This window comes from Camelus ferus, chromosome X (genome assembly GCF_009834535.1).
Source record: "Camelus ferus isolate YT-003-E chromosome X, BCGSAC_Cfer_1.0, whole genome shotgun sequence".
Lineage (NCBI taxonomy): Eukaryota > Metazoa > Chordata > Mammalia > Artiodactyla > Camelidae > Camelus > Camelus ferus.
Genome location: NC_045732.1, coordinates 91702646 through 91728787, shown reverse-complemented (window position 1 = coordinate 91728787; position 26142 = coordinate 91702646). Strand labels below are relative to the sequence as shown.

The following is a 26142-nucleotide window of genomic DNA, read 5'->3' as shown; positions in this document are numbered from 1 at the left end:
AAATTGGCAACCCACAGAGGCGATATATGTTGTGACCAGAGGCTGAACCCTGAATGCCTGTTGCCAATTTCCCACCATCAGATGAGTGACCACTGATCATAAAGGGGATAGAGTGAGGCTGGATGTCTCTGCACAATCCACCAGCACTAGAAGAGAAATGATTCACAAAAGCCCAATTTGTTGCTTCCTCTGCAGGGCACAGGTATCGACCTTGAAGCTCCTAAAGCTCATTATTTAGGAAGCCTATAATCCAAGGGCTAAAGGGGAACATTCAAGTTGTTTCTAGTGAATCTCTATTAAGAATTGAGACAAATATTCACATTTTGGATCCATTTAACATATTTAAAATCTCAGGCTCACCAATTTTCTTTTGCTAGCTTACAACTTGTTACTGATAGTCCCTATCAGTAGCTAACGTCCAGGCCATCCTTGGGAGCTGGGAAAAGGATGTATTTTTAGTCCCTATACTTAGAGTATGGCAACACTAACATAACTGATGGCTATGAGAGTCAGAAGTCTGAAGTAGCACAGGATTATTTCTGTGAGTTTGCATTTCAGTTTTTATAAAATCTTACTATAGAGTGGTTAATTTCAGGGAACAAAGCTGTTCTTAACTGTCATTTAATGAATGAAACTGTGTTATGCTAATCTTGATCATAACTTCATACTTCGTTTGTTTCATCTATATCTGGGACAAAAGAAACGTTACTTGCCTCTCGATTCGAAATATGCCGTGGAGTGTGTCTACAGACATTTGCTGTTTTAGCAGAAACATCTGGAGCTTGAAGTGAAGTGCTTGTAGTTTCTGGGGGAAAGAAGAGTACCTTTAAATATGAAAAAATGATATAGTTCTTGCTGGGCTGCCATAATGTCTAGAATTACCATAGTCAAGGATGCATTTATTTATAGAAGTTCAGGCAGTATCTCCAAGTATAAGATGCTTTTTTTGAAGTCCCCTACTTACAAGCTTCTAGTGGCTCACCACAGCCCTCTGGGGGACAAGCCTGAACTCCCTAACTTCTGACCCTAAATTACTTCACCAGCATAATCTCCCTCTACTCCCCCACCCTAGAGTGAACTGTTTTGCACTTTTTTCAGTAGGCAAAGGGGAACCACTGAGGACTTTTGGGTAGAGAAATTATATGTCCAAAGCTGTATTTCATGAAGATTACATTCACAGCAGAATGTAGGAGAGATTAATAGGAAGAAGAGGAGACTGGAGGCAAATTATTGCAGAACTTAAGGGCATGGGTGGTATGAATGGAAAGGAAGGGAAGCTTATGAGAATTTAAGAAGGTAGATTGGACAGAAGGTGGCAACTTTTGGATATAGAATATGAGCAATAGGAAAGATTCAAAGATGACTCAGGTTTTGTGCCTAAATAATATTAGGAGGAATGGAGAACAGGTTTGGGAGTGACTAGAAGATGATGAATTTGGTTTTGTGCATACTGGATTTGAGGTGCTCGTGGGCCACTCAGGTGGAGTTGTCCTAGTACTCTTGGACACTGTGTGCAGGATATGAGTGGGAATATTTTGCAGAGACTAACAGAGACTTAACTAACCTCCAGGCCAGCTCTGGGAGCTAGGAAAAGGATGTATTTTTATGTTTTGGGAGAAAGGATGGCATGAGAGTGTAGAGACCTTCCTGGGGAGAATTCTCTGACAGGGGTTCCCTAACCATAGTATGTCAGGAACTTACATAGGAAGCCACAGCAGAGACTCTAATTTCTCCACAATTTCTTTGCAAATTCCAAAGGGCCTATTCACCCAGCAATCACTCAAAAATGTGGGATACTAATATTTACAATCATGAATACTTTTTATATCTTCCTTTATCAAAATAATCATAGACTTTTATAATCAGGGAAAAAGTATAACTTTGAAAACTGTATGACAAAACTAATTATTTAACTGAAAGATATTATAAATACTGTTCATTTTCTTACCTCTGTCATTTAAAGAATATGATGTTCTAATCATTCTTCTATCTTTCTGTATGGTTTAACGTTAAAGAAAAAAACATTAATCACTAATTAGCCTTCTAAATGCAGCTTTTGCTGACCCTAGAGCAATGAAATTAATACAGTATCTCCCCCACCCTCTACCTCTCTCCTAAACTCTGGTCTCAATGCTAACACATATTATCAACCTCTTACTGGGTACCTTTTTCCAGGTACCTAAACTTAACTAGTTTAAAATGACAATTATCATGTACCTAGGTACTCCCATTTTTCCAAACTTGCTACTGTGTCTCATATTTTGGTTAAAAGCAAAACAATCTATCCAGTGCTCCATTCTAGAAAGCTTAGAGTTGTTCCATTTATTTCAGATAAGGCCAGTCTAATCTGATATAATGCTTATTGAGTATACTGCATGGAACTGACATAAGATATATAATTCCTGACCTCAAGAAGTTTATCATCCTGTAGAACAGACAAATATGGAGTACAATGAGCTCTGAGATAGGAGGTAAGCCTGAGCACCATGGGACCACAGAGAAAAGACAGCCCACTTCAAGAAAACCTATACACAAAAATTCAATCTTCTCCTTTTCCTCCTCCTCCTCCTCCTTCATCCTCCTCATCATCTCCCTTTCTCTGGATCCAGGCATCTATTGAGTCACTAAATCCTGACATAGTCTGACTCTGAAATATCTTAAATCTGGGCCTCTGGTTCACCCTCATTGTCACTGCCTTTGTTTGGGGCTTTATCATTTTTATCTGACTATCCCAGTAGACTCAACACTATCTTGTCTTTAGTCTCTTCTATGTATTTATCTCACACACTGCAGCCAGATTATTTTTTGAAACCCAAATCATTCTGATTACACATTGCTACTCAAAAACTTGCAATGGTTCCCTACTACTGAGAGAATAAATTCATACTTCAGCAAGGTATACCAAGCTCTGACTTCAACCTACCTTTTTCATTGTCCTCTCCTGCACTGCCCTGGCTTTGCTGGCTTGAACATTCATGCTTTCACTTATCACTTTAAGTCTGTCTGCAACACTCCCTCACTATATGCTCATCATCTGGAAACTTCCCACTCACGTTTTAAGACCTACTTCAATTAAGCCCTCCCTTTATAAAGCTTTTTTAGATTTCTCCAGGTAGGACTATTTTCTAAATCTTCTGTACTTCCACATTTTGAACAAATCAAAACTCTCTTCTCATTTGACTGTAAGGACTTTTGTTTATGTGTGTCTGATCCCTGAATGGTGAGTCCTCAAGAGCAGTGATGATGTCTTTTCCATCTTTGTATGTCACCTACTTTCCCCCTTTTCCCTTCCTTCCAGTTTAGCACAGGACCTGGCCCACAGCAGTTCTCAATAAATGTCAGCTATCATCATCATCATCAAATATTTGTTAGTTTCTGCTCAACTACATGGCACATTTAGCATGAAGCTGACACAGAACCTTCTCTACCAGGGAGAGGGTCCAGACCTGTGTAGAACCCCATTATTTCTTTTTTTTAAATTTTTTAATTTTTATTTTTTTTTAACATTTTTTATTGATTTATAATCATTTTACAATGTTGTGTCATTATTTCTAACCAGTCAGTACCATGCCTGTGAAAGGGCTCTCCTATAGAAAGAAAAGTTAACCAGATAAATGAATGATCATCACGAAGCACCTGGGACATACAATTTTCTACCTTTTGTTCTGTTGTGTTCCTCCGTACATTATGCTGAGAAGGTAATGAAGTTAATGATGCTTTGTTAGGAATCATTACAGAACTAAACAAATGGTGAGATGGTCCTAAAAGCAAATGAAAGAGAAATCATATTATTTTTGATTTTATTGAATTTGACTTTATTGAGTTATAACTGAAGTACAATAAAGTATGCATATTTAAAATGTAGCATTTGTTCAGTTTTGACATATGTATAAACCTATGAAACCATCACCACAATCAAGATAAACATTTACATCACCCTCAAAAGTTTCCTTGTGCCCCCTTATAGTTCCTCTCTGTACTCCTGTCCCCCAGGCAATCACTGATCTGCTTCACTATAAATTAGTTTGCATTATCTCGAGTTTGCTATAGAAGGAATCAAAGAGGACTTCCTACTCTTTTTTTTGGAGGGAGGCGTGTGGTGTTCTGGCTTCCTTCATTCAGCATAATTGTTTTGAGATTCATCAATATTGTTGCCTGTATTAATAGTTTACTCCTTTTTATTACTGACTAGTATCTCATGGACGCACTACAGTTTATCCATTTGCCTGCTGAAGGGCATTTGGGTTGTCTCCAGTTTTTTTTTTAACTATTATGAATAATGTTTCTATGGGCACTGATTTACACGTCTCAACGTGGACATCTATTTTCATTTCTTGTGGGCACATACCTAGGGGTGGAATGACTGAAATCGTTTATGGTAGATGTAAGTTTAACTTAAGCTGCCAAGGTGCCTTCCACAGTGGTTGTACCATTTTACATTCCCACCAGCAATGTCAGAGTTCTAGTTGCATCATGTCCTTGCAAATACTTAGTATGGTCAGTTACTTAAATTCTAGACATTTTACTGGGTGTGTAGTGGTATCTCATTGTGGTTTGGTTTGTATTTCCCTAATGACTAATAATGTTAAACAGCTTTTCTTGTGCTTATTTGCCATCTGTATGTCTACAGTGAAGTGGTTGTTCATGCCTTTTGCCCATGTTTATTAGGTTGTCACATTACATATATTACATGTTTTCCTATATTTTACATTTTTTATAGTGATCATGCCTTTGATATGTAGGACCTGAGACCATCTTTCATTGCACTTACTTATGGGCCTTGACAGATATGAGACAAGCATTATGCAATAGGGCTATTGTTTAAAAATTTTATTTTTTTTTCATTTTTGACTTTCTAAGTACAAGATCTCTAGTCTTCCTGCCTGCGGGTGGAGCTAGAAGAGGGGAGGTTAGAATTTTTAATTTTTTTTAATGGGGGTAGGTAATTAGATTGATTGATTGATTATTTTTTTAAACTGAGGTACTAGGACTTGAACCCAGGACCTCATGCATGCTAGGCATGCACTCTACCACAGAACTATACCGTCCTCCCTCCAGGGAGGTTAGAATTTTTAACAGGAGGAATGCCATGACAAATATCCAGGTAATATTCAGCACCTGGCATCCCAAAATACGATGGCATGGCCAAGACAGTACGTCTTGCAAGCCTTGCAGTTGTATCAAAAATTTCCCTAAACTTTATATTCCCTTTTGTGTAGCAACAGCCTGGAATAGTTGGTTCAGAAAATTCTCCTTTCGTGCACTGGAGATACTCTTACCCCGTGAATAAGAGTTATCTGGGCTCAGGAAGAAGAAGGAAAGGCCTTAAGGAAAGTTAGGGGGAAAAGTCCACTCCTTCTCAGAGATGGTGGGAAAATGGAAAGGTGGTGGGAGAGGCTGGAGAGCAGAGAAACCAGATGGTGCTTCACATTTTCCTAACTTTGGGCCTTGGTTGCTTCAGGTAAGTGAGGTTAACATGGAGAAAAAAGAACTATTGCTCTGCTCCTCATTTAGGACTCTAGGTTTCTTTAGCTAGCCCCACCCTGGCCTCCTCTTCCTTCTCACCTGGGGCATGGCCCAGAAACTTTGCAGTATAGTGTGGTCAGGCAGAGCAAGGCGCTCTCTGAGGTTTTTTTTTTCCCCCGAGGTTTTGCTTTCTTTTTTAAAATCTGCTTTACTGATATATGACATTGACACATAAAATTGTAAGATAGCTAAAGTGTACATTGTGGTGATTTGATATAGATGTATACTGTGAAAGGATTCCCCCCATTCAGTTAATTGACACATCCATCAACTCACATATTTATCTTTTGTTGTTGTTGAAAACATTTAAGTTCTACTTTCTTTGCAAACTTCCAATTATACACTATAGTGCTATCAACTAGAGTTACCATATTATACATCAGCTCCTCAGACATTATTCATCTTATAGCTGAAAATACGTACCCTTTTACCAACCTCTTTTTCCCCTTGAGGTTTTGCTTTCTTAAGCCTCTCTTGGTTCTCATGTGGTATATACATGGCCCAGAAAGGGCTGAGAGTCTAGCTGGGGAGTTTGCCAAGGCGAGTGACTGGTGGAGGTGAGGGGGCTCCACCAGGAGTGTTATGGAGCAGACAGAACTGAACTGAGGTGGAATGGGAAAGCCAGAGGCTTCTACTAAGCCAAGTGAGACCAGACCATGTGTCACTGCACAGATGGCCAACTCCAACTGTGAATGCCAACAGGCCAAGCACTATCTCAGTGGAGACAAGAGCATCTCTCTAGAGACCAGAGGTGGCAGAGGACATTTCATCCAAGCACCCTGACTTTATTCCACCTCCATGAGGTCATGGAAGCCAGCGTTCCCCAAACTTTAACATGCATATAATATACTGGGGGATCTTGTGAAAATGCAAATTTGCATTCAGTAGGCCTGGAGTGGGGCCTGAGAATCTGCATTTCTAATAAGCTCCTAGGTGATGCCCACACTGCTGACATTTAGAGGAGTCAGAGCATAAGCCACACCTCTTGCCCCAGATGTCTAGGCACCATCTTTGGGAAAGCAGAATGATGGGGAGGCCCCCTGAAAGTCTGAGCCATTTTGGGGGCCCTGCAAAGGCAGGATCTGGAGCAGTATGTTAGAAAAATCAATGACCGAGCCGGAAAGCCAAAGGAAGGCAGGCACTTAGATCCAGCACATAGTGCTAGATGTGTTAAAAACATGTTAAAGAAGCCTACTCAAGAAGTAGGCTGAAATGTTAAAGTGGCAGCGGATACCACTCAGTTGGGCTGTTCTAAAAGGAACGGGAATAAGAGTGGGCGACACTGATGGTGCACTCCACTGTTGCAGAAAAATATGGGACAGACTAAAATATTTCTGTTGCCAGTGAAGTGACAAAAGTCACTTTAGGCCTGAAAAGTTCAAAGCCTAAGGGAGGGCCGGGTTTTGAGAGAGTGCATTGGTCAGGGTCAAGGACCTCACTAGGGCCCTAGGGCCCTAGGCTTCAGAAACATCAGTAGCACCTCCAGTGAGCAATTTGCAAGGATGGTTCTCCAGGTGAAACAAATGAGATGCAGGTAACATCTTCCCTAGGAGGCAGAACTGCTGAGCAAGGTGTGGCAGCAGTGGTGGCAGCAGCCAGAGAAGCACAGGCTAAAAAAAATGTCTCGGGATCTTGTAGGGAATGGAAAAGTACAGAAATGAGATCAGGAGCAGGGGCTGTGGAGAGGACAGGGCTCTGCGCTGGGCTTGCAGAGTTGTCAGCTACGAAACGTGGGCTGTCCAGCTCAGTAACACCTATAAGTAATTAGGGAGTCTAATCTGACTCCCTAAGTCTAGAGAGGCTGTAGCATTGTTGGTAAGCATTACTGAAAACCCATCACTTATAACAGGATAGAGGATTTATCTGCGTTATAAGCAGAAGAGATCAGTTCCAAATCCAGTCTTTACACAAATTACTATTTTAGTATTTCTAATCATAACATTTCAATTACGTTTTTGTCCTTGGTGTAACTTCCGATGACTGGCAGTGGCACTCGGTTTCTTGACCTTTGGATAAGGAGCTTAAAAAAACACAGTAAAACATTTATTTTTAATAGTGGAGATGACAAAGTTATTCAAGATAGATTCTATTTATACTTTCATGCTCAATAGGAAGAGAGCCATGTCCTGATCTGCATATGGGGTTGTGGAGTAGAGCTGGAGAGGATAGGTAGTGGGTCTCAATGGGAGACAACTTTGTACCCCAGGGGACATTCAGAAATGTCTGGAGACATTTTTGGTTGTTACAAATTGGGGAGGGTATTTACTCCTTCTCTAGTGGGTAGAGGCTATGGATGATGCTAAACATACTACGATGCACAGGACAGTCCCCATAACAAAAAATTATCCAGCCCAAAATGCCAGTAGTGGCAAGGTTGAGAAATCCTAGGTTAGATGTGTTGGAGAGGCAGGACAATCACTTTTATAATATCTTGTTTAGTTAAAGCTATACTTGAGGAGGCAGAGTTGTCTTCTGGCAGAAGTGAAAAACTCCATCCTCCATCCTGCCCAAGGAGAACGTGGCTTTTCCTTTGTATAGGGATGCAGACTAGCATAATGACAGTGCTGGAGACCCTGCAGGCCACAGTGGCCATGATGATTCTTGGTTGTGTCTCAGAGCCTGGACGAGGTAACCATATACACAGATCTCATCTGTGAAGAATGTAACTACAGTTCCGGTTTCTAATCATCTAGAAATAGACAAAAAGATTCCAAACTACATGTGTGCAAACTATGTTCTCATCAGTTATGTGTATCCCTTGGTGTCCATGTATAGTAGATGATGGCCTTGTTACAGTGGGTAAGTCAATTTCATATGTGAAATAGACATCTTCATTCTCCCGTCACCTCCATGATACAGTGAACATAAATTCTTTTATATTTTCTTTTTCAAAAAGCATTTGACGTGGCCACTGTTTAATATAAGATGCCCACCTGAAACTTTCTTCCTACTGGAAGTAGAAGGTAACGGTTGAAGATGGAGAGAGCAATCTGGCTGCTAAAGTGATGTACTCTCCCAGAGGCAGATTACAGTCTCATCTTCTCACTGAACTGAATTCTGAGCTTTTCTTCGTGACTCCTCCTTCATAAACTATTCATTCCTTCCTCCCTCTCACACTGTCTGTTCTTACTGGCTGGTCCTTTTTAAACTTTTGTTTGTATACATTCTCTTCCTTATCTTTTAAAAAAGTCTTTTCTGTACTCCCTTTAAAACTTCTTTTTCACCATTTCTTTTTCTCTCCCTCTCTCCTCCTCTTCTGGCCCCTTCCCTTCCCCACCCTTTTGACTCCTCTCTTTTCTTTCTTTTTACTATTTACTGATCCATTTAAAGTTTTTCACTTCTTCTCTTTCCTTTTGTGTACTGACTTTTTACCGGTTTTTCCTTTTTCAGATCAGTTCTATCTATGTATGTGTGTCTGACTATCTATCTATCTACCTACTTACCTACCTACATCTGCCCACCTACTGACCTATTTAATTGCGTAGCTGTCATCAATCTACGTATCTTTGACTCTAGTTATTAACTGACTTCTTTTTAGATTCCCCTTTCTCCTGCTCTGTGCAACTGTCCTTAATTTTCACAGTAGCTCCTCCTTTTAAACTCCTGTGTTTCTGTCATGTTGTCTCTACTTTTTCATTTTGCCATTTTTCCCTAGCCTCATCCCTTTAAAAATTCTTCACTTTAAAATTCTTTCCTACCTCCTTCCATCCCTCCCCTTTTTCCTTCCTTTCTTCCTCCTTCATCCTTTTCTACTCTTTTACTTCCACTTTCACTATTTTGTTCTTTTTTTGAACTATATTTTATTTGCTACTCCTTTTAGAACTTAATTCACCTTCTCTTTTTATTATTTTTTGTAGTGGCATTTATTACTGCCTCTTCTTTATTAAACATCTTCATTCTTCTCTTTCTTACCTTCTTCTCTAACACTATCATCTCTGTAGTCTTTTCTTACTCATTCTCCCCCTTTTTAATCTCTCTCAAATTTACTATTGGCTCCTCCTTTTTAAACTCTTCTGCTTGTGAAACATTCTCCTTTTCTTCTGTCTCTGACTTTCCTTTTCCCTTTTCTTTTCTTTCTCTCATTCTCCTATTTTTCTGTTTTACATATTCTTGTAAATTATTCCATTTTGACGCAGCTGCTTTTTCTTTCATATTTCCTCCTTCCTTCATTCTTCCCTTCCCTTATTCCATTTTTTTCTCATTCCCTTCCTGTATTTCTCTTTCTCCTCTGTGCCTGTCTGTATGCAGCCTGCCTGCCTTCCTCTCTTCCTTTCCTACCCTACCCTGCCCTACCCTACCCTACCCTAGCCTGCCCTACCCTGTCCTGTCCTGTCCATCTTCCCCCTTTCTTTTACTCTCTACGTACTTTCACTTTTCGTTTTCCTTTCTAACTCTTCTCCTCTGTCATGTACTTAGTTACTTTTTTACTGGGTTCTCTTTTTTAAAAAAGTTCTATCGATCGATCGATTAATCGGTCCATCCATCTATCAATCACCTATCTACGGTTCTATCTATTCATATTTTATATACTTTACTACCTGTCTACATTTCTATCTAGCCGTCAATTCATCCTTTCATCTTATGTCACTAATACTTTAACTGACTGTTTTTTAAATTTGAAGTTGCCTGCCTGCTTTCCTTCCATTTTTCCCTCCCTCCTTTTGTCCCAACTTCTTTTCCTCCCTTTTCTTCCTGGCTCCTGCTTTTAATTTTTTGCTCTTTTTCTTGTACTTCTTTTTTTCTTTTTACCCTTTTACTGGTACTTTCTTTTATAGTCGGTTCTGTCCATCTGTTTACCTAACTATAAATCATCTATTGGTCTATCAACATTTTAGTTTTTTAAAAAAATGATTATGACTTCTAATCTTTAAATCTCTTTCACTTCCAGACAGTTGTACTTGATTTTCTTACTGGCTCCTCTTTTTCCAAACACTCTCATGCTCACCTTTAATCTCCTTTCTTTTCCTTCTTATACCAACTTGTACTTTTTCTTTCCTCTCACTTACTTTTTTATATCTCCTCTTCCTTCCTTTCTGTACGTCTCTTTCACTATGTTTCTTTCACTGTCTTTCTTTTTTTCCTTTTCCTGACTACCCCCCATCCTTCCTCTTCTCCCTTCTTCCTGCCTGCCTTCCATTCTTCTTCTACTCTTTTTACTGGCTCCTCTTAAACTTTTCATTTCTCCTCTCTTTTTGACTCTGTCTTTTTTTGTGCTGTCTTTACTGTTGGCTTCTTTTTAAAGCCCATTCTGTCTATCTCTGCGTTATCTTCATCATCTATCTGTCATCCTTATTTTACTGTATTTTTTTTTACTGAATTTTGCTTTTTAAATGTCTATCTCTGCAATATATTCACATTTCGACTTCATTTTGTAGTGCGCTCCTCCTTTTTAAACTTTTCTCTCACTTTCACATTCTCTTTTTATTTTTTTCCTACTCATCCCTTTTACACTTTTAGCCTTTCTTTCTAGCATTCCTTCCTCCCTTTCCTCCCCAACCCCCTCACTTTCTCTAGGACTCCTGGTGACTTTCTCTCACTCTTTCTGGCTTTTCTGTCTTCTTTGCCTGCCGTCCTGCATGCATTTTTCCTCCCTCCTTCCTTCTCCTCTCTCCCATTCTTCCCACCTTCCCTCCGGCGTTTCTCTTCTTTCCTTTGTCCTTCATTACGTTTTTCCTTCTTATCTTTCTCCCTCTAAGGGTCCTCCTCCCTGTCTCCCAACCCCCTCACTCCCCCTTCCTACTCCTACTCTCATCTTACTGCCTCCAGTTTTTAAACTCCTTTCTTTCCTTCTCCTTGTAACTCTTTTTTGTATTATCTTTTTTACTGGCTTTTTTTTACAGTCCTATTATCTAGCTATCAAATCATTTGTCCTCATGTTACTGTATTCTTTTATTGGCTTAAATGGACCTCAATAGCACACAAAATTTGATTTGATTTTCTTACTGGCTCCATTTTTAAAAATTTGCCTTTCCTCTCCCCCCTCCCTTTCTTTTTGTCTTGTCATTTTTAGTTCATATCTATCTATCTATCTATCTATCTATCTATCTATCTATCTATCACCTATCTTTATTTCACTGTATTTTTAAACTGACTGACTTTTTTACCCTCTCCCCCACTATACTTGATTTTACTTTATAAACTTTTTTCTTCCATCTTTCACCTCTCTTTTCTAACTTTCTATCTTTTTTGTCCTAGCTTTTTTTGTAGGCTTTTCCTCTATGGAGTCTCATCTACATACCTATCTAGGTATCAATCATCTCCATCTTTCTTCTAACTCTTTTTTAGTGACTTTTCAAAACTTCCCCCACCCATATCATACTTGATTTTCTTACTTGCTCCTCCTTTTCAATTCTCTCTCCCCTTTTACTCTTTTGCACTGTTCCACCCTTTTTAAACTTCTCTTTGTTTTTTCTTGTACCCCGTTTGTTTTATTCCTTATGTCCAAGTGTTTTTACTTTCTCTTTCACTTTCTGTTTGTTTTCTTTGCTTTCCTTCCCTCCTTTATCTCTCTAGCCTGTTCCTCACTTCCTTCCTCCCTCCTTCCTCCCTCCCTTCTGCTTTAAAATTTTTTTAATTTATATTTTATTGCTTTCCTCCTGCTTTTTAAAAAAACTCACTTTTTATGGGATCTGCCTCAAACTTTCGTCTGTCTGTCTGTCTATCTATCACCCGTGATGTTTATTTTACAGTCTCTTTCTCCCTCGAGTCTTTTAAAACTGCCCCCATGTCCCCAGTTGGACTTAAATTTCTTACTGGCTGCTTTTCAAGCTGCTCTCTTCCACAATCACATTCCCTTTTTTTCTTTCTTTTATTTTTCCCTACTGCCACAACCTTTTAAAACTTCCCTTTTTTTTTCTTTTTCTGGTTTTATTCTCTTCATCTTTCACTCACTTTCATCCTGCTCCTTTCTGTTTTGTCTTCCTTCCTTCCTTGCCCCGTTCCCCCTCCCCAGTCTCTCCTCCTCAGGTCCTTCTCCATCCCCCCACTGTTCTTTCCCCCCTGCCCCCACTCTCCCCTCTCTTTACTCACTTTTTATGGGCTCCTCTTCTTAAACTTTTCTTTCATCTTTCTTTCTCTCATCTGCCATCTTGTTTTGTACTTTTGTTTCTTCCTAGCTTATCCTTTTTAAAGTTGGCTCTCTCTCTCTCATTTATTTTACATGTTTTTTTACTGACTCCTTTACAAGTCTCTCTCACACAATCATATTCCCTCTTTTTCTATCTTACTTTTCCATACTGACTCATCCTTTTAAAAAACTTTTTCTTTCCTTCCTGCCTTTCCTTCTCTATTCCCTTTTGCCTTTTCTTTCCCTCTCTTTTCCTGCCTGCAAGCCAGCCTTCCTCCCGCCCTATTTTATTCTCTTTTCACAGGCTTCTCTTTCCAAACTGTCTTTTTCCCTTCTCCTTCTAACTCTCCTCTCCTTCTATCTTTTTTGTCCTGCCTTTTTACTGGCTCCTGTCTTGTAACCTCATCTTATTTATCTGTATTCTCTTTGTTCTTTCTATCTCTCTTTCACTGTCCCTCCTTTCTTTCTTCCATGGTTTCTTTCTGTATTTTCCTGTACTGCCTTTCTTACTGGCTATTGGCTCTTCTTTTTGAAGTATGTTCACATTTTCTTCCTCCCTTCTCTCTTCTCTCTCTCATTTAACAGTCCTGTCCTTTGTAACCTTTTACATCTCTCTTTCCTTATAGTACTATTCTTTTTTTCCTCTCCCTTTTGCTCTGTCTCTATTTCTCCCCTTTTCATTTCACTCTTTGCTTTTTCTCTTTTTCTTTCTTTTTTGCTTTATTTCCATATTTTCTTTCACTGCCTTCTTTTTAATATTTTCTTTTTTTTTTTACCTATTCTCCCCTCCTACTGTGTCCTATCTTCCTTTTATCTTCATTGTACTGCTTTTTCATTCAGTCTCTATTGTACTGCTTTCTGTTACTGGCTTCTCCTTTTCAAAGTCTCTCTCTTTATTTAAGTGTCTTACTTTACTAAATTCTCATTTTTTTCCCTCTCTCTGCCACTGCCCTCCTCCTCCAACTTGTATCTGATCTTCTTACTGGCGCCTCTTTTTCAAATTCTTCTCTCACTTTCACATTCTTTCTTTTTCTTTATTTTACTTTTTCCTACTGACTTATCCTTTTTAAACTTCTTTCTTCTCTTTCTCCCTCCCGCCTCTCTGTTCCTGTATTTTTGTATGTCTTTTTCTCGCTCCCTTTCTTTCACTCTCTCTCTTTTCTTTGTCTCTTTGCCTTTCTTCCTCCTACTCCTTGTCTCTTTCCATCTCGTTTCTTTGCCTTTGTCTTCCTTCCCCGCCTTCATCCTGTGGGTGTCTGTGTGTGTTTTCTTACTACCTTCTTCTGCTCAATATTTTTTCTCTCATTCATTCTCCTCCTCCATTTCATTCCTTCTGTATCATCTTTTCTTACTGCCTCTTTCTTTCAAATCTTTTTGTTCTTTCTTTTTAGTTCTGTCTCTTGCTTAGTATAATTTAAAATCTCTCTTATCTATGTTAAAAAAACTTTTTTTCTCTTTCTTAGTAGCTTCCTCTGTTCTGTAAAATTTTCTTACTGAACCTCAGTTAAAATTTTTCTTCTACTTTTTTCTATATTTTCTTTCATTGTCTCCCTCTTTGTTTCAGTCTAATTATTATTATTATTATTATTATTATTATTATTATTATTATTATTATTATTGTAATCTTACTGGCTCCTTTCCTCTCTGTATATAGCTCTGTCTCTTTCTTATTTTTTTTTGTACTGTCTCCTCTTACTGGATCCTTTTTAAACTTCTAGAAAAGGCTCCTGTCTACTGAACCACTTTATAGCGGTGTTTAATTTGTTATCATGTCTATAATATAATAATATTGAGTATATGTATGTGTGTCTACATTCTGTACAACTTGAGCTGTCACCGGAAAGTGCCTTACACAGTCCCTGGCACAGGTGAGCTTCTAGAATTTCCCTTTGCAAAGGCCTCATGAACTCACTGTGTAAGCACATAGAGGGGTTTACAAAGCCACCAGTATTTGACATATAGTAATGCATCTTCTACTTAGCTACTTTGTCTTTTATTGTCACTCACCTTTTGTTTCATCTTCACCTTTGTCTTCAAATATACTTCCCTCTGATCCTTCTCTCTGAAGGTCATTCCTTTGCATTTTTCGTAAATGATAAGCGATTTTTTTCTCTAGAAGTGCTTGTTTCTAAAAACGTTAAAAATATATTTAACATATTTAAAAATTAAATATCAACTTGCCATTGGAAATGCAAAACAGACATTTCAAACATGACGGTATATCCGAAGGGAGCCCTCATTCCTGTCTTGAGATTTCTAAAGTCATAATGAGTACAAAGCTAGGAAGGTAATAAGGGTAAGTTCCCTTTTGTTGTCTAGCATGAAGAATATATTTTAATAACTGGATCCAATTTAATTCATAGCCTACTTTCTGGAGACTGGTCCCATTTCAGAGCAGCCTTTGAAGTCCAGGTTCAGACCAGACTACGTCTCTCCATCGATAGCTATCTTTGTGAGTTTAGGCCACTTCTGAAAAATCACACTTTCAAATATCAAACATGGCAAAAGCCTTTCCTCAAAATAGCCCAAGTTATTGGTCAAAGCTCACTCTACCTTCTGGTGAGCTGCTTCTCTGACTTTTCGACGTTGTTCCTCAACTCTTGCTTCTCTTTTTACTTCTTCTCCAATCTTTGTCAGAAGTAACATTTCTTTCATTTTCCATTCCTGAGGAGCACAATATTATGGTAGTCAGCAGGGGTTCTCTTTCATAATCTTTGTTTTTGGTCAATAAGCAAATTAGGTCAAACCAAGGGCCTTAGAGAAATGTGGACAACCATAATGAAAATCTTTCATTGGTTTTAGAATGGGCTTATCTCACTGCTTTTTATTGGGAATATATTGGTGGATGTACTGGAATGGCAAAAGGAAGTTATTTTGTTATTGGAAACTGAATTCAAGTTGAGTTTCCAATAACAATAAGCCTGGCTCCAAAGACAGCTCTAAAAAGATGCTGGCAAGAGGGTTCTCTCTTATGGAGTTGGGGGGGGGCAGTTATCATATGTAATCTGATGCCCTTAAGTGTATTTTGACAGAGAACCTAAACAAATAGCCTTGTCTGAATTTTGAGGAGTGGGAATACAGACATGATTCTTTTTCATTAGAGTTAAATTCTAAAACTTTAAGAGCAGATGAGATGTGACTGTACTGCGACAGATATATAATTTGTGGTATCAGTCTCACTATATTAAGTAAAAGCTTGTTTGTTTATTTTTCAGACCTGAAATAATGTCAGTTAATATGATGAGACTGCTAAAAATGTTTATAAGTAAAACAACCATATACAACTTCCCTATCAACATTTAAAATTTAGTGTTTCTCACCTGTTCAATTTGTCTACGGAGACTAAGTTTTCTTCTAATGTTATCCTGATGTCTTTTTTCTTCTTTCTTCATTGGGCGTATGCTCTGCTTTTCAGCCGTGTGCTCAACCTTGTTTAATTCCCTACGAATCATATCTAAATATCTAAGTAAAAGTGCAAATATAAGGGAAGATAAATTGGGTGTTTCCCATATGATGGTACTATCTATTCTGATATTCCCAAACCACCTTCTGGGTTGCTTTTTATTCCTTGAACTACAGGAAAGGTTGTCAGGGACCTCTAAGCAAGCCTGGTCCACCAACTCACCATGCTATACTCATTTTATTAGATTCTCTGTTGTTGTGGCTGGGACAACAGCAAAATGTAGAACAGAGTGATTAAAAGCATTTTACACAGGAATTATTCATAACTCAGGAGTTTTAGGAACACGAGTTTCCAAAGACAGCTGAAATCAACTTAAGGACTGACTTCAAAAAATAAGCAGATTTGAATTTCCTTTAAAAATAAGTGGGTACTGGCCTCTCTGTAATTCCCAAGTCCTTGAACAACCTCTCATGTATAGACAGGTCCGCAGACTACCAGTCTGCTACTCGGCTAAATCATGGCATATCATGACATGACTCCATGGAATATAAGACCCAGGTGATGGGGAACTGGACCTCACCCTTGATAAAGGAGAAAGAGAAGGAACTATAATTCATCTCTTCGCTTCCTGAGGCATTGGCTTGGCCTCTGAATGGTAACATTGAAATGTGTGTGGGTAAGAGCTGAATGAACACACACAGTTGCTTGGGGAATAACACCTGTTTATATTAGCGTCAGATGACATTATAGCAACTCTCTCTCTTTGACCTTGCAGTAATTTCCTTAAACTCAAGTTTGAAATGTGCTAAAGACACCTTCTTTCCCTCTAAAGACTATGGACATGGGTTTCCCAAGCTCAGGGATTTGTAACCTGGAATTCTTCTTCAATGTGTCTTACCTCTTGGCTCCTAGTGATTCCAGTTTCTCAGGTAGAAACTCTCCTCCCTAGCCATGGTACCAAGGTTCCCAATCCCTGTTACCTCTCAGTCTACTTTCCTTTCTCTCCATATTGAAGACTACAGGGGGTTAAATAATGTCTAATACTTTTTTCTTCCTGCTTTCAATTATTTCTAGTACTTTTACAACTTTCTGGGATCCATAATATGTCTGCAAAAATATGCATTAACTTCGGTCATACCTCTGCTTTATTAACAGCTCTTGGTCTGGAGTTGATTGTGTACTTTCCTGTAACAGCCAATCTTGGAACTGTGTATTGTCATAGGCTCTCTTGGTATCACACAATTTGTTTACTTGTTTCTCAGTCATTTTCTGAGAGAAAAAAAAATAAAGTTTTTATATTGGCCAGAAATAACCCTGTCCTTTGATATGTCTTCTTATATTTAGGGCTTGGTAAACTTTCTGTAGTTTACAAATGGTTAATTCTATTAACCTGCATTTAAGCCTAGTGTGGCTCCACTCCAGACAAGGAAAATTTCTCTCTGTGAGTGAAAGGCAAAAGTCTCATTTTTATCTCATAGATCCCTAGAGATATTTTTCGATTTGTTACCATAATACTTCTAGGGCAGAATATTATAAGAAAATATTTGGTAGAGGACAAAATCTTTCTTCCAGACCCTACATAAAAACTTTCCTACAGGCCTCAAATAAAAGAAATTTATTTAACTTACTTGTTCTCTTATACAGTTTCTTTCAAAGTCTAATTTTAAACTGGTCAGATATTGCCTGTACTTATTCAATTCCTTTAAGGTACATATGACTGACCTATAAAAACAAAAAACCAAACCAAATACATAAATAGAAAGTTGTAACAATCATGAAACTTTCCAGAGAAAAGAGTCATAAGAACATCCATTTTAGTAACAATTTTGGGATCGAGGGTAATGATAATACATTTTGATAATAATTTAGAAGGCAGTATTGTGCTACAGTGGCTGTAACACCAGGAAATTTCTATCTAATAATATTACTTCAATAATACAGTTCACATTATAATCAGGAATTTACTATTCCCAATGAATTTGTTATTAAAATGCCAGTATAATAATGATGTTTAACTTTCAGAAGAATTTATTCTATCAAGCTGTATTCTGCTAGGTTTCCATTTTGTCTTTAGTCTTCTCAAAGGGTACAGGAAATATTCCTTGACAGGTATACAGTGCCATTATTACTTTCAGAGCCAAAGGAAAGGCCCTATAATATAGCTGGGAGAAAATACATAAATAAATGTGTATGTGTATGTCTTTACATATTCAAATCATTTAATGCTTTTATTTTGCTTTTATCAAAGAGAAAAGGTCAAGTGAGAATAAGCAATTTTGTTTAGAAACAGCTGCCTGATTTCTCTTAACCTAAATACTAAGTAATTCATTGAATTTTCTGTTGGCTATCCTTTATTGCTCAATTAAAAGCTGACACAGGCTCCCAGTGAAGTACAGAAGCAAGCGTCCAACAAGTCCACAGGTTTTTGCTGGTTAACAGGAAGCAGGCATCAACCTACCTACCTTATTATTGCTGGTGATGTGGCCACCTTTCTTTAATCTCCTCAGGATATCTTTTCACCTGTAGTATGCTTTTAAATGTGGATTATGCAGGCTTTTATAGCCAGGTTCCAGGAGTCGACAATAAGGATAAGTCAGGTTAAAATCTTAAGAACGTTGATAAAGCTGCAAACATAAAGATTCAAAAGTATTACATATGTAAAAGGAATGCAGTCACACTTTAAACCTCAGTTTGTTGAAACAATAAGGCTGTTCATTGGAAATAAAACATGCAAGCAGAATCTGAGGTGAGGAAATAAAGACAATGGGCTGATTTGGGTAAATCTAACAGACCTGCCTTTAGGTTGGAAGTGGCAGCCGCACCCTCAGTCCCATTCCTGGACACTGACTGTGGCCCTAAGAGTTCTTGCAAGGATATTAAACATGAGCAAAGGGGCCTGATGTGTTCTAGCTTTGTTTTTCCATTTAAAAGTTTCTTTTGTAAGTTTCTGACTGCTTGATTGATGCCAGCCTCTTGTGTCTCTTAAGAGACCTATATCAGGAAGCTGGACTCCCTGACTACCAATGCTTCCTTAAAATGGCAAAGAAAGACATCCTTCTGGGCCATGTTTTAATTTACAGTGAAACTAGACAGAAAGCCCATATCTTTCCTAGAAGGGAAACAATTAACAATGATGGCAATTGAAACAACGCTGCAATTAGCAGGTTGATTATTGCTTCTTCTTTTAGATGTTGACTTTTGTTGGTGATGGCATGTGTTAAGCAAACCTTGGCTACCGACCTATCAAGAAAGAACAAATCCATTCGTTAAGGCCTGGGTAAGCTTTCTATTGTCAGTCAAAATATTGGTTTCCCTAAACTGAAGAATCTGTCTATTATATCATCACTACCTGCCAAAGGGAGATCATAGGGGAGACTTTTAAAAGTATGTAAATTGTTCTTTTCACTTCACATGGTATCTTTTCTTGAAAGCAAAATGTCTAGGTTAATTGGCAAGATATTTACTATTAACTTTACAATAAAACCAATTTAAGGAGTTTGTGAACAGGTGCTACCCAAGTATAGTATACTAATAGGGAAGTCAATTTATATATAAATTATTTGAGAATAAGTTTATTATCAAAATGTTGAAGTACAGGATCAGTTGTCAGGTTTTGATTAATGCATAACTAGACAGATACAGTACATTGTTATATTTTAATCTTATTGAAAACAAGACTGTAGAATACTATAATTTCCCTCCCACTTGCATTCAAAACAATATGAAAGAACTTTAAATTCCCTGTTTCTGTAGTGCTCTGCTAAAATGGTCTGCAGTTAAGGAAGCAGCAAGGTCAGGTGAAGTAGTGTGGCCCATGAATCAGGGAACAATGGTTCTGGTCTGAATTCTGCTACTATCTACCTGTGACCTTGGAGCAATCATAGCATTACCTTACAAGGTAGTCATGAGGGTAAAGTCAGTTAAAGAAAAAAAACTAAGTGTGTAAATATAAAGTCTTACTTCCTCGAGGAGACCTTGCTAAAAGACAAAGAGGGATTCCACTAAGTTAGTCTTCAGGGGAGTTGAATGTAGTACCTGACCATGATTAAATGCATTTGGGGGGAATCAATACAATATAGAGAAAATCAGTATAATTAAGTATGAAAAAAACTGGAAATAAGTTGCTAACAATGAGTGTGTATATGTCCATGTATGACTGAAAAATTGTGCTGAACACTGGAATTTGACACAACATTGTAAAATGATTATAAATCAATAAAAACGTTAAAAAATATTAAAAAAAGAAGAAGTAGCTAACAAGTGAATAACAGAGGAACAGAATTGAAATATGGCAAACAGGAGATATCTGAGGAAGAAACCAACAGAGAGAGCTACAGTTACAAACTAAAAAGGAGTGTTATTACTAGTAGTGAAATAAGTTTTGAGTATGTTTTAGGAAAGCTAATTTGTGGAAGTGTAACTCAGTCAATTTCTGTGAAGTTGGCATATATTTAGTAGAACATTGGTTTTGAAAATAGAAATCATATTGTTTTTCAGCAATAAAACTTTAAAAATCATATATATTAGACAAGTATCAAAAATACCAAGGAGCCCCTAGTCATCCCTGATGACACCAGAGAGTGGAAGGGTAAGGATGTCATAATTATTCCTGTAGAACCTTTTGCTATTGTGATCAAAGCACACACTCAACCAGAAAGTTCTGAACCTCCTTCAGGCTTGACCGAAAGCTAAGGACACGGTGGGGAGTGTTAGGCAGAGGACTTAAAATGTCTAAGAATGTGAGTGCAGCACCCTTAACCACTAACAGTACTTCCAGTGCTGAGAGAAATTGCTTATAGTGCAGACCAAGGGCATTGTAAGAGGAAAGATGAGACAATTGGAAGTTGGGACACTTGGGAAAGATTTCATACAATAGCTCTTGAAAGATGGCTCAACTTGAAGGTTGAGAAGGAGAGGAGAGTGCATGACACTTTTCAGAAGCCAGATGGACAAAGGGACAGAAGTAGGAATTAGCATGGTATGTGTGGATAGGCAGAAAAGATCCCAACCTTTAGAAGCTGAGCCTCGGCTGAAGATAAGGATGAACTGGGTGGCTGAAGCCTATCATGGGGTTTTCTATCATTATAGTGAGGGTCAGACACTGAACACCAACTCATTTAACTTCACTTGGTGCATGAAACTGAAGTTGACTCAGAGCAAAATCATAACAGTGTTTCAAGTTTAATAGCAAGCTTAAAATGGTCAAGAAAATCACTTACGCACTATTACAACAGTTTACCTTTTCTCTTAAATTTGTAGTATAAAATACATTATTACTTCCTGGGATAACAGGCACCTTGGCCCCAAGAGGAAGATCCAATAGATGAGAGGCTCCGACCTCTGGAATGGATTTTTTGTTTGTTTTGCGAGCTCTATCAGATACAATTAGAAAGTCTGTCTTTTTTCCTAGAACTACTTTTAGTTTAGACCAATCAACGTAAACTTCAATGGGCTAATACCCCCCAATAAACCAAAGAATCCTACACTCAGGCTTGAAAGAACCCGCCCTGCCGACAACCCAGAAGGCCTCCCAGTTCCCCCGGGGTCACCAACCCTATCTCTGAGTCCTGTTCAAAGCTAGTCCCGGCCAGAGGCGGCTCTAGTTACTAACTGCCAGGTGCGGGAGCCGGAAGCTGAGTGTCAAGGACCCGCCGGGTCCTCTGCTGAAACCTCCTCCTCTTCCGTCTGCCCGCCTTCCTTCCCCTCCGAGACGCAGCCCGGGAGCCCGGAGGGAGAGGACAGTGGGCTGGCCGCTACTCACGGAGTCGCACTGCTTCCTGTCGGCAGTTACGCTGCAGGCGGCCGCCTTAGCGGCGGAGGCTTCGGCAGTCTTACAGAAGTTCCTGAGGTACCGACCCAAGGCCACCCATCAGCCCCCAGGGGGCCGGGGAATGGGGTCCGGCAAGCCGTCTTCGCTTCCGCTGTTCACACACGCCTTTCCGGCTCTACGCCCACATCAAGTCTGGGCCGCCCAGCCGGTGGTCGCCCGGGTAACGCGTCCCCAGGCCACGCCCCTCACAATGCTGCGTTTCTGGATGCAGCCCTGACGTCCTTAAAGGGCGCCTCCCCAACGGGCGTCGCCTTCAGGGGAAGGGAGGGGGCGCTGTGACCACGTAGGCAGCCGCCTGACTTTCTGGCGCAGGCGCAGGGGCAGGACTGAAGCCTCGCAGTTTTAGCGCCTTAGACCCGGGAAAGTGATCAAAAGCCCTGGTGTAACAGGCCCATAGTTGAGATTACCAATCTCTGAACTCAGCACCCCATCATTTAAATTAAACCAGAATGGGGATGGGGAGGAATAAATTGGGAGTTCGAGATTAGCAAATACAAACTACTATATATAAAATAAACAAGGTCCTACTGTATAGCACAGGAAACTCTATTCAATACCTTATAATAGCCTATAATGGAAAAGAATATGAAAAGGGATATATACATATGTTAACTGAAATAAATATACAGCCTAAAAATTGAGTTATGTTTTATTTGGCGGACATTTCTGAGGGCTCAAGCCCCTTTGAGCCCAGGATGACAGCCTCTCTGATCGCTCTTAGGGACTACTCTGAAGAGGTAGGGGGAGAAGCTACGCTATATAGGAGTTTTACAACAAAGACTAGGTAGTTGGAACATCAAAAGATTACTCATTAACTTAAAAAACCCCCAGATATCTCAAGTTAAAGAATTTAGCGCTTTTCTGTGTATGGGAGGAAGCAAACATTTGGACTCCTTGAATTCATTCCTTTGACAAGCACCTAGCTACCTAGGGCCAGTATCCTGTCCTTTCTTATTCTGAGTCCCCTCAGGGTGCACCATTCTGAGTGGCTGCAGAGGCTGGGCTGCAGGCTTGTCTTCACTGGGGGGTGGCAGCAGCCATTGATGACTTGATGGCGTCAGCATTCTTTGTTTACTGATGTGGTTTGCAGTATTTTTGTTCACACATATGTAACCGAATCACTATGCTGTACACCAGCAATTAACATGACATTGTGAATCAACTATACCTCAAAAAAAGAGAAAAAAAAAAACGTAAATTAAACCAGAATGTATCAAGCTTGGTCAGTGGGTAGCTGCCTGTAATTCTTCTAATTCTTCCTGACACCCAAGAAGCTATGATCCTGTTCAACACATGCCTACAAGTAATTGTGTAGCTTGCACTAGGGCCAGAGGCCAGGCTTTACACATCTGCCCCCTTTATAGTCACTGTGACCCCCACCTCCAGGTCCCATTTAGGACACACTGGTTTTTCCAGGATTCAGTGCTGTTTTCCTCTGTCTTTCTTTTTCCTATTTTATTCTCTTCATATCTCTGGCCTCCTCGTTCTCCCTTTCTCTTTCTTCTATTTATTTATTTCTACCATCTCATTAGATTAGCCAACATGTATCTGCTCTGTGCCAGACACTGTGCTGCATGCTGAGGATATAATAGTGAATAAAACATAGTCCCTGCTGCCTGGGAGCTCACTAGATAGTAAATACATTAAGAGCTGAGACTGCACTGGAATTCTCAGGAGCTTGTACTTTGTCTCCATGTTCTTTTATGCATCTTTTTATTGTGCTAAAAATGCAGAACATAAAATTTACCATCATAACCACTTTTATGTGTACAGTACAGTACAGTAGTGTTAAGTATATTCACATTGTTATGCAACAGATCTCCAGAACTTTTCATCTTGCAAAACTGAAACTCTGTACCCATTAAACAAGTCTCCTTTCCTCCCTTCCACCCAGCCCCTGGTAACCACCATTCTGTTTTCTGTTTCTGTGAATTGTACTACTTCAGATACCTTATATAAATGATATAAGTGGAATCAAGGAGTATTTGTCTTTCTGTGATTGGCTTATTTCACTTAGTGTAATGTCTTCAAGATTCATACATATTGTAGCATGTGGTATGATGTCTTCCCTTTTTAAAGCTGAATAATATTTTATATGCATATATCACATTTTCTTTATCCATTCAACTATTAATGGACATTTAGGTTGCTTCCACCTCTTGGCTATTATGAATAGTGCTACTATGAACATGGGTGTGCAAATGACTCTTTGAGACCCTACTTCAAAAATTTTTGGATATATACCTAGAAGTGGGATTGCTAGATAATATGGTAATTCTATTTTTAATTTTTGGAAGAATCTACTGTTTTCCATAGTGGCCACATCATTTTACAATCCCACCAACAGCACACAAGGTTTCAATTTCTTCACATCCTTGCCAACACTTGTTATAATCTTTCTTTCTTTTCTTTTTTTTTTTTTTTTTTTTTTTTGGATAGGAGCTCTCCTAATTGGTATGAAGTGATATCTTGTAGTTTTGATTTGCATTTCTCTGATGGTTAGTGATGCTGAGCATCTTTTCATATGCTTATTGGCCATTTGTTGTCTCCATGTTTTGGTCTACTTCTTTGTTATCTCTTGGTCATTTAGTAACAATACCTACCACCTATTGAGAACGTAATTTCAGGTGTTATGCTAAACCTTACCTCATTTAATCTTCACGACAACTCCATCTATATTTACTCCATCTCTATAGATGAAGACTTCATTCACAATGGCAGTGGCTAATATGTGATGGAGCTGAGATTTGAATCCAAGTTAGCAGACTCCAAAAGACGTATTCTTAATCAATACACTGTACTCTTTCACATGTTCTTGTTTTAATTCCATGTATATGATTACAACTCCTGCATTTAAAACTGTAGCCTGGTTGTAGACACTACTGCGAGCCAAACATCTCTACATGGATATCTGACAAGCATTTGAAATGGCCATACTCAAAACTCAACTCAACCTCCCCTCACTGAAACAGAGTAAAACAAAGGCCTCATTATTCTTCCTATATTTCCTCTCTCTGTGACTGGAACCAGTTCTACCCAAGCCAGAAACCAGAGAATGCTCCTAGATGCCTCTCTTTCCCTACAACCTTGACATTCAATCCATATCTAAGTCCTACTGTTTTTACCTCCTAAATATTTCCTGTATTTCTCCCCCCTTGCCACTTTTCCTACCACTGCTCCATTTAAGCCACTCATCACTTCTTGTCCACACCATTATCACAGCCTCCTAATATCTCCCACCTTTCACCTCTCTAATTTATCTTTCATTCTGCCACAAAGTGATCTTTCTTAATTGCCAACTGATCATGTTTCTCCCCTGCTTAAAACCCCTAATGACCCTAAGGAAGAACGAAAACAAAAGTCTTTGTGACTTGGTCCCTGTCTACATCTCCAAGACACTATTGGACTCAAGTTTAATTAGGTCCCATTTATTTTTGTTTTTGTTTCCTTTGCCTTAGGAGTCAGATCCCCCCCCCCAAATATTGCTATGATTTATGCCAAAGGGTGTTCTACCTATGTACAATGCCTTTTTTCTATCCGAAAGGGTCTATTAGGCACCACTTGACATCTTTCTAGGGTCTTCACAAATAATCTTACAGTTACACTTAATCTTTGCTTGCTTGGAGAGTTAGAAATGTGGAACAGTTTTATTTTTTGACCCAGAAAATCCTGGCTCTTCTATATTTCATCTAAAATTCTGTTTGCAAATTCTGCTAAGCTTGCCCTCTCTTTCTGTACATTATGACGTGCAGCTAAATGTCAAATGACACTATCAACATTCTGCATGATTAGACATTCTCTTTAGCAAGATACACAAGTTCGTTAGGTACATTTTTTCCATCTCCCAAGTTACTGCAAGTGACACTTTTGCCAATTGTTTTGCTACTACATGACATGGATGTCATTTTCCAACCTCCTACTGCAGTTTCCTCACCACTTTTAGAGCTTCTACATTGTTCACCAATTTCCCAGCCTTTACTAACATTTTCCTTGCTGCTTTTCTAGTCTCCAGCCACCACTCAGTCCCAAAGTTAATGCACCCGTTTTAGTTTTTTTTTTTTTCCTTACAATAGCACGTTACTTCTGAGTACCAATTTCAGTGGTCTAATATGGCATTACTCAGGTATGTGTGGCCTTGGTTATGGAGGTTGTAATAGCTGGAATGTCTGGGACCCTCTCTCCACATGTCCTCTTATCCTCCTTCAGGGTTCAGCCAGAGAAGTGGCAGAGCCAGTCTATGTTTTATGAAATAAAGACCTTTAAAAGTAGGCATTGGACCTTATGCAACTTTGGAAGATTTGGAGAGTCAGAAGATCT

The 26142-nt window shown here is 39.0% G+C and overlaps 1 protein-coding gene across 1 annotated transcript in view; it reads right to left on the bottom strand.

The window, feature by feature from the left end:
* The window catches only part of LOC102513304 (fibrous sheath-interacting protein 2-like), a 66725-nt gene extending 44676 nt beyond the window's left edge, over positions 1-22049 (bottom strand). The window contains exons 1-11 of the mRNA XM_032475871.1: positions 21757-22049; positions 18458-18619; positions 17624-17717; positions 17134-17264; positions 15913-16054; positions 15146-15256; positions 14600-14720; positions 7478-7546; positions 3658-3761; positions 1949-1994; positions 714-805 (exon numbers count right to left, since the gene is read on the bottom strand). Coding sequence (XP_032331762.1) covers positions 714-805; positions 1949-1994; positions 3658-3761; positions 7478-7546; positions 14600-14720; positions 15146-15256; positions 15913-16054; positions 17134-17261 — 813 coding nt within the window. The 5' untranslated portion in view covers positions 17262-17264; positions 17624-17717; positions 18458-18619; positions 21757-22049. The remainder of the gene's footprint in view (positions 1-713; positions 806-1948; positions 1995-3657; positions 3762-7477; positions 7547-14599; positions 14721-15145; positions 15257-15912; positions 16055-17133; positions 17265-17623; positions 17718-18457; positions 18620-21756) is intronic.
* Positions 22050-26142: the final 4093 nt, after the last annotated feature.